Raw genomic sequence first — 8,490 nt, forward strand, 5'->3', positions numbered from 1 at the left:
CTAACCTCTGATGCTTCTTCTGTTACAGATAATTTTGCAATTTAAATGAAATCATGTGAGAAGTTTAGAGGTGAAAAGTCTCCAATAAACATCTGAACCACGACAGAGACATAATAAACTGCTTTAATCTTCAGCGTGTGTTGTGTTTTATAAAATGATCATTTATATTTTAATTATATTAGAACTTTGCATTGAAAACTTCTTCACTGCAGCAAAAGAAAAGCTACACTTCAACCACAACCAGAGTCAGAGCAGGATTTTAATCTCTGTAAAATTAAAACGATTAGTTCATGTCCCCCGGTGGGTCCCCGGGCCTCAGTTTGAGAACCTGCACCGCAGCAGCCACAGTTGACTCGACAGTGATTAAAAATGAAGCTGCTATAGAAACCAACAGGCCAATGGAGGAGCGGGAAGCTGTTTACAAGGGGGTGTACCGTTTCTATGGTTGCTGGACAAACCTCCTGCACCAGGTATTAAACTGCCTCCCCGACGGATCCGCGGCTGACACCCGCCGCAGAGACCTCCGCCGCGGAGAGGAAGCGCCCAGCACAGCGCCAAACCCTCCACAGGAATTTCTCCCCTTTCTTTCTCTGTCAGTCACAAGCTGACGACAGGTGCTGTGAGACCAGGCCAGTGCTGCTCTCTGGGATTTAACAGATCTCCGCTCCACACAGCAGCAGCCGACAGAGGTGAGTCTGTTCTGAGATCAGAAACATCCACCGGGATCTGTTTGACCTGCAAACTGCTCAGAAGGCCTGAAACTTCCGAGCCAGCTGTAAACACAACACTCAGCTTAAAGTCTGATTATTCCATGGTCAGTGCTACTTGAGACCATTCAGACTGCGGCAAATACTTTTCTTTATACGATCTGCATCAACATTTACTGAACAGAATGAACATTAACAGCTTTAATTAAATGACCGTTTATGCAATAAATCACATTATAACTATTATTCCATCAAAGTTATAATAATCTTTTCGTTGGGTGGTTTTCAAGTTGTTTGTTTCTACTGTTTAATACCCCTGTGCCGGCTGAACGCCCCCCCCCCGGGTCGTCAGGTAGCCCTGTGCCGGCTGGACGCCCCCCCCCGGGTCGTCGGGGATGAGGTGCGCTCCTTTGCGCGTCAGTTGCGCAGCAGAGTTTTTCAGGAAAGTTCTGGGACCTGAGAGAGAAAAGAGCTGCTGCTCATCCGGAGGGTTTTTTTAGATTTCCAGAATATTCCAGAGTTTTATCTCATCATCTTCTGATCACATCCAGGTGACAGACGGGATTTAAATGTGAATCTACAAATCAGCCTTTCACTTGCCGCGCACACAGGGCCTCTGTGTTCAGATAGGCCTCATTGTCCTGTGTCTTCACACTTTGTTGAAGCTGGGTGTATATTTTCGGTCCTGTCAGGCGGTGGCAGGGGGTGGAGGACAAGGAGCCGGGGTGACAGAGAGGAGAGCGGTGTCGGAGAGAGCCATGCTGTCTCTGAGCTGTGCCGACCCCTGGCCCGAAGGCTCTGTGGGGCTGGAGGAGGAGGTGGTGACCGCCGCTGCCCAGGCCGAGGAGCGGGACAGCGGCGGCCTCCACAGCACCGACAACAGCAGCAGCATCAGCAGCATCAGCCTGGACGACAGCCTGACCAGCCTGCAGTGGCTGCAGGAGTTCTCCATCCTCGGTGCCAACGTGCCGCAGCAGGCCCACCACCAGCCGCACCTGTTCGGCCACCAGCCGCTGGGGTCCGACGCCCCGGCCTCCCCCCTGGCCGGCGACCCCGCCTCCATCGGCATGCCCCTGACCCCGGGGAAGCCCACGGCGGCGGCCTACAGCAGGATGCAGCCCCTCCCCGGCATAGTGGCTCACGGTCACTGTCCCGATGAGGTGGACTACAAGACCAACGCACACATCAAGCCGCCGTACTCGTACGCCACCCTGATCTGCATGGCCATGCAGGCCAGCAAGAAGAGCAAGATCACCCTGTCCTGCATCTACAAGTGGATCACTGACAACTTCTGCTACTACCGCCATGCTGACCCCACCTGGCAGGTAAGCTACCACACACACACACACACACACACACACACACACTGTACATACAATACACTCTTTGAAAAGGATGTGTCATTTCCATCACAATTTCCACTGTGTGTAAATGAGTTTCTCTTCTGTCACTCACTAACATTCACACTCTCTCTCTCTCTCTCACACACACACACACACACACACACACACACACACACACACACCAGGTTTTACTGTTTTCTGCTGGGCTCATGATTTTTCCTAAATTAAAACAACCTATGAATAAATCCATTTCAGAGGAGCAGGCCGCTCTGAGAGGTCTGGGCCTGCTGCCACACTCTCATGAAGCATTAGAGACTTGGCTGTGTGTAATTAATAACTCCTGAGGCCGGCGACGCTTCCATCACTTGCACTAAACCTTCACAGAAAACCTCAAATATGCAGGTTATTACCTTTTAAACGATGCTTTTGAGGCTCACAGGTTTTTCTGCTTGAGCAAAGAGAAGTGATGGAGGAGGTGTGGGGTGGGGGGGGGGGGGGGGGGGGGGGGCAGCAGAGTCCCCGTCGAACGGCAGGAATTTTCCAGGAAAGTTTAATTTTGCTGGATAAATGATTGATGAAGCCGTTAGCTGTACTCCCGTGCTTCAGTGTCCGGCTCAGACATTTCAGAGCATTCTGTTATTGTAAGGCAGTACATGGGGCAGACAATATTTAACAAGGGTCATCAGGTCACTGCTCTATTTAGACTTCAGTGAAGGGGGGGTGGGATGAATGCAAGGTGCACAGTGAAGTAATGTGATGTACTCTAATTCTGGGGTATAGACAGCAAATATTAAGCAGCAGCCAGCAGCTGTTAGCTTAGCTTAGCATAAAGACTGGAATTAGAGGGAAACAGCTAGCCTACCAGCAGCTCTGAAGCTCATTGCTGAACACAGCACATTTAGTTTGTTTAACTGGTAAAAAATCCTGAGAGTAAAAACAACATGGAGTCATATCCTGTAACTATTGGCCAGGACAAGATATTAAGGGCTGATCGCACCAGCATTTAAAAGAAACTGTAAAATAATTTTATTCTAACGTTTCATCTACTGAAGCTCCTCCGTCAGTATGAACGGCTCCACGACACAGACCTGGTTTATAGACAGTCAGACAGGAGAGTGTCAGACGAATACTCCTGAACTATTTGCAGCTTTATCTCTAAACTATGTTACGTATTATCCTGTTTGTGACTGAGCTAGCACGTTTGCTAACTGACAATTAACGAGCTCATTAGCTTGGAGAGACTAAAGCTAGTAGCTGGTCCTGAGGGCAGTCACATGATGCATCTATCATTGAACAGAGCCAGGCTAGCTGTTTCCCTCTGTGTCCATTCTTATGCTAAGCTAAGCTAGCTTGCTGTATGGATGTTGTCTGCTGAAGCCTGTTTGTGAGCTGTTGTGTGACATTCTGTGTTTTCAGAACTCCATCCGCCACAATCTGTCGCTCAACAAGTGCTTCATCAAGGTGCCGCGGCAGAAGGACGAGCCGGGGAAGGGAGGTTTCTGGAAGATCGACCCGCAGTATGCTGAGCGCCTCCTGAGTGGCGCCTACAAGAAGAGACGAATGCCGCCGGTCCAGATCAACCCGGCTCTGCAGAACAGGCTCAGGGTCAACCTCCAGCCCCAGTCCAGAGGCCCCTGCAGCTCCACGGGAGGTCAGATCGGCCTGTGCATCAACCCCGAGTCGCAGCGGCTGCTCCAGGAGTTTGAAGAGGCAACCGGTGCTGACCAGAACTGGGACCCCCATCTGGCTGAGGGGACCATGCTGGGGTCCTGGCCGGTGGTCAGGGGAAGAGGCGGGCTCAAGAGGAAACAGCCAGCAGGCTCCAGAAATGGCGCAATGAAAGCCCCCCGGCGCTCCAGCTCCCCTCTGCTCTCCATGGACGAGCAGAAGGAGATCGGACCTCTGAAGGGGGACTTTGACTGGGATGCCCTGCTGGACTCAGCCCTCAGTGGGGAGCTCAGTTTGGAGGGAGGAGAACCGCTGAGCCCCATCATGAAAGAGGAGGACCTGACAGTGCGGGGGACCCACATCTCCCCCGTCGAAGCTCCCGCAGGGACAGCGGACATCCATGTGCTGGTGGAGACCCAAAGGAGTAATGACGTGTCAGACTTTGATGAGGAGACCTTCCTCGCCACAGCCTTCCTGGAGAGCCCCTGGCCCGAAGAGGAGGAGCAAGGCCGCAACGATTTCCTCTGTAGCTCCACCGTCAACCTGGACCAGCTGTTTGACCTCGGAGACTCATTAGGTGGAGACCCCAGCACCCGGATTGACACCCTCCTTTGAGGAATAGTTTCCTTCCAGGTCATATTTCACACTAAAAACGCTACTGGGGAATAAGAGACTCTTTTTTACAGCCCTTGTTTTCCTTTTCCAGTTGTTTAAAGTATTTTTAGAATGACATTTTGATGCTGATTGATGCAGGAACTACACTCCCAATGCCTACTGAACAAAGATGCCACAATGTCCAGCAGCAGCTCACATCATCACGAGGAAACAAAACTGTGTTGACTCACTTAAGGGGAACCACAAAACGAAATCAGACAAACAAAAACAAAGTTTTCTGAATGAAGGCTGGTCACCCCAGAAGGTGGAAATTAATCTGTCTCTGTGAAATGTGAAATGTGTTGACATTTTACTCTCAGAACTGTACATCACTTCGCATTATAATGGGTTTTATTGAAGAGAAGAAAGCTAATGAGCTAACTGCTAACTGTCAGTTAGCAGCACACGTATTAAGAGAGCTGCCAACTCACCCCTGTGGCCAACTGTGGTACCACAATGAAATAATCTGCAGCTCGAACAGCGGCTGGAAAACTGTCGACAGGACACTTCCCACTGCAAACAATACTAATTATTACTATAATAATAGAAGAGCCTAGAAAAGTGATTTTAATGTAATGTGATCTGGTGTCCAGGAACAGAAACATGAACCACAAACCACATTTTACCTTGTCTCCTAACTGTGTTGACCATGTCTCTGATGCACAGCTAATAATGCTATTTCAAATTAATAATTGTAATAAATCACGTTAAATCCTTTAAATCACAGTTACAAGCAGCTGAGAGCAAAAATAGATAATATAATATGGGGAATTCCTGCCATCATCAGACATGTCAACAAACCAATAGAAACACTAATATCATTCAATCAGCTCATTTTATAGGAAATATTCACTGTTTGTATCTGGTTTCACTTGGTAACAATCTCATACAAACACACAGCAAAACAACAGCATCTAATTTTGACAGTTTATCTGATGCAACCTTCAAATAACAGAGCTTTCTTTTCTAAACCATCTGTTGAATTCATGTGACTGCAGCAGAAACTACGTCAGCTTCCTCCATTTTGGACTCTTGACTTGAATTTTCGAGCAGAATTTCTTTTTTAAATTGATTTCACCACAAATTTTGCCATTTGAAATGGTGTGAACGGGCCTTAAGAAGAAACAGGATTGTCTCTGTTTACATGGTGAAAAGTGTGGATGTTGCTGCTGTAAAACACGTCAGGCTTCACTCCTGAAAAACAGAGACAGATATTTTCAGCAGCATTTAAAGAGAAGATTGGTGAAGCAGGTGAAAGTCTGAGGTGTTTTATTGACACAGATGCATTTAAATGTGAAGAGTCAAAACACACATTGTTGTAAAGACTGTGACAGCAGCACTATGATGATGAATAATGAGATATTTGCCAAATGATGTTTGGTGTAGGAGTGATTTACTTTATTAGCTTTTAGCTTTTTTTGCGTGGGTTTTATTGGTACTAACTCTTCTCTGTACGCATTGTTCAAAAATAATTAGGAACAGTTTAACTAGATTAATAATAATTATGCAAGATATTTTTTTTTTCAAGGGAAATGAAACAGAATTCATTTTTTTCATATCAGCCTGAAATATTTCTTGTAGAAGTACTTAGTAACCACTTTCTGTGATCCTGCGACTTTCTGGCTTATCAGCAGATAAAAAGCAAAGTAGAGGACCCACCTGAGCTTCATGTCTTAAAAGTTAAAATGGACAAAAAACAGCTTCAGGCAAAATTCTCCAACAAAGAACTATTAAGACCTTAAAATGCTCACTTGAGAGAGGCCGCGGTGCCTGTAAATGAATACCCGACCTTCTATGTGCCAAGAACAACTCTTGGGACTCGACAGGGTGGCAGTGTTAAGAGGCTGTGTTTTTTACTACGAGGAGGAAACGTGTTGTTTTGTATGGATGTATGTGAGGAGACTGAGAATGATTGGTAAATAACAAAAGATCTATTGCAGCGTTGATGTGTCAGATGTGTCGTTGGATGTGGACTAACTAAACCAAATCACTCCGTTGAAAACAAGTAGAGTCTTAACTATAGATACAGTAATTGCTCGTGTTTTCCTCTAAAATGTGTGAAAGTGCAATCAATGTACAGTGATACTTGTTATATTTTACATTCAGTTGTAGGAGTGTATTCATGCAGTTTACTTTAGATAAAGCAGTTTCACACTTTTGTGTATTATGAGGTGTGAATACAAACAAAGCAACCATGAAGCGTTTGTGTATTAGCTCTTCCTGATCAAATAACAGTTATAAACCATAATAATGGCATCTTACCTCATGATTGGTTCTGTAAAGTCAGACACTGTATGCATCCTTTTACTGTTTTTATTTTATTTTCCACTTTTCTTTGACAATAAAAAATAAGTCTTACTGCACGTTGCCCGTCTAAATATAACATTTTCTTTATCATGTCGGTCTGTTGATCCAAAAAAATATGTCAGGAATTATTTGATGGATTATCAGAATTTTGTTCAAATATTCATGTTCCCCAGATGATGAATCCTACTGACTTTGGTGATGGTCACCATGAGGTAAAAATCATCATCATCAGCTTAAAATCTAATTTGTTATTACTTTGGTTTACGATCTACCCTCAAAACTATTATTCCAATCCCTGCACTTTGTATTTGGTGCCAGTAAATGTTAGTAAATGTTAGCATGCTAGCACGCTAGCACGCTAAGCTAAGAGGGTGAACATGGTAAACAGACTTGCTAAACATCAGCATTTTAGCACAACAATGTCAGACTTTAGCTCAAGGCAAACCTGTAGACTTTTCATCTTGTTTCACTGCTATGCTGACGACACCCTGATCTACTTCATCCAAAGCCTGATACAAACTACAAACTACAGTCAGTTACAAACTAACTGACCTCAAAACAACAACAAAAATCCTTTATCCAGCTTGATAAGAATAAATCTGAAGAATTTTTTGGACCACAGCATTTAACCTCCCTGCTTTCTCCTCGTCTCAGCACGTTGTCCCCTTTTGTGAAATCGCATGCAGAAAACCCTGGAATCACATTCAATTCAGAGTTCTAGTTCGTAATTCAGGTTCATTTAGTTCCACATGGTTCAAAACTTAGATCAGTTCTCTGTGTTGCTGCCTTTGTATCTTCCTGAGGTGGTGAACATGGTAAATATAATGAACCTGTTAGCATGTCAATGGTGACGTACAACCCCAAAGAGCCGCTAACATGGCCGGGGATTGTTTTCTTCTGCTTGCTGTCTTGCACTTTCTCCCCTCATCCCCCTCTGCTTTAGTGTGCCTGTGTGTGAGATTTACGTTGGTCTTTTCCTGCTCATCTCTTTTGGGCTCTTGCTGTGATCAGGCAGTGGATGGGTAATAGTAGCAGGGGGTGGCTGGGTTTCTCTTTCAGGGCTTTGTCTGTGCTCAGTCAGACTCTCGTTCCCCATGGCGCTTGGATCTGTGGTCCTTCATTGGGTCGGTGTGGGGTCTAACAGGGACAAGTGTCCCACGGCCCCATATATCACCGCCTGTCTGCCCCGCTGTAGACCACACCGTCTCACTCTGACCCTGCTGCAGATTAGCAAGGTGGCTCGCGTTCAGAGAGTCAGATGAATAGCCGCAGTAATCAAATGCAAATACGTAGAATTTAAGAAGCCAGCATCCCCCCGGGGTCGTGGACAGACAGGCTTGTCTGTCAGCAAGTCTGTGGTCACTGATGAGGTAATGATGGCTAAGAGATGAAGGGCAATGATAAAGTGCTGTAACACTACACCTCTCTATGATGGACACCCAACACTCTGCTGGAAGGGAAGGATCCTGCATCTTCATGCCCAGACCGAGTGCTTTTTTCCTGGAGAGGAGAGCTGATGTTTCCCCCTTCCCCCCAGCCTTAGCTCCCTACAGGCCCCCCTGGACAGCCATTACCTGCTGGACTTAGCTCTCCAGCTGGATTGCAAGGGCTCATAATCATAATGTGGCAGGCTGGTTAGATGAGAGGCCTGTGGTAACCTGATGCAGGTATTATTCACTGGCCCTGCTGACGGCTGCAGGTAAGAGGAGCCTCCCGGTGAAACGCTAACCCTTACTGCTTGTTCCAGCACTGAAACGCTGCAAACTGAAAGCGCTAAACAGCAACACCCAATGTGGCTAGGACAATGATGC

General features: G+C 46.3%; 1 protein-coding gene across 1 annotated transcript; it reads left to right on the forward strand.

Moving 5' to 3' along the window:
* The first annotated feature begins 503 nt into the window (after positions 1-503).
* foxj1a (forkhead box J1a) lies at positions 504-6,735 on the forward strand. The gene is made up of 3 exons (XM_071466251.1): positions 504-689; positions 1,400-2,032; positions 3,467-6,735. Exons 2-3 carry the CDS (start codon positions 1,466-1,468, stop codon positions 4,331-4,333), a joined length of 1,434 nt encoding a protein of 477 aa, XP_071322352.1. The 5' UTR covers positions 504-689; positions 1,400-1,465; the 3' UTR covers positions 4,334-6,735.
* Positions 6,736-8,490: the final 1,755 nt, after the last annotated feature.

This window comes from Trachinotus anak, unplaced genomic scaffold (genome assembly GCF_046630095.1).
Source record: "Trachinotus anak isolate AG129_WGS33_773 ecotype Australia unplaced genomic scaffold, CSIRO_AGI_Tana_v1 ptg000003l, whole genome shotgun sequence".
NCBI lineage: Eukaryota > Metazoa > Chordata > Actinopteri > Carangiformes > Carangidae > Trachinotus > Trachinotus anak.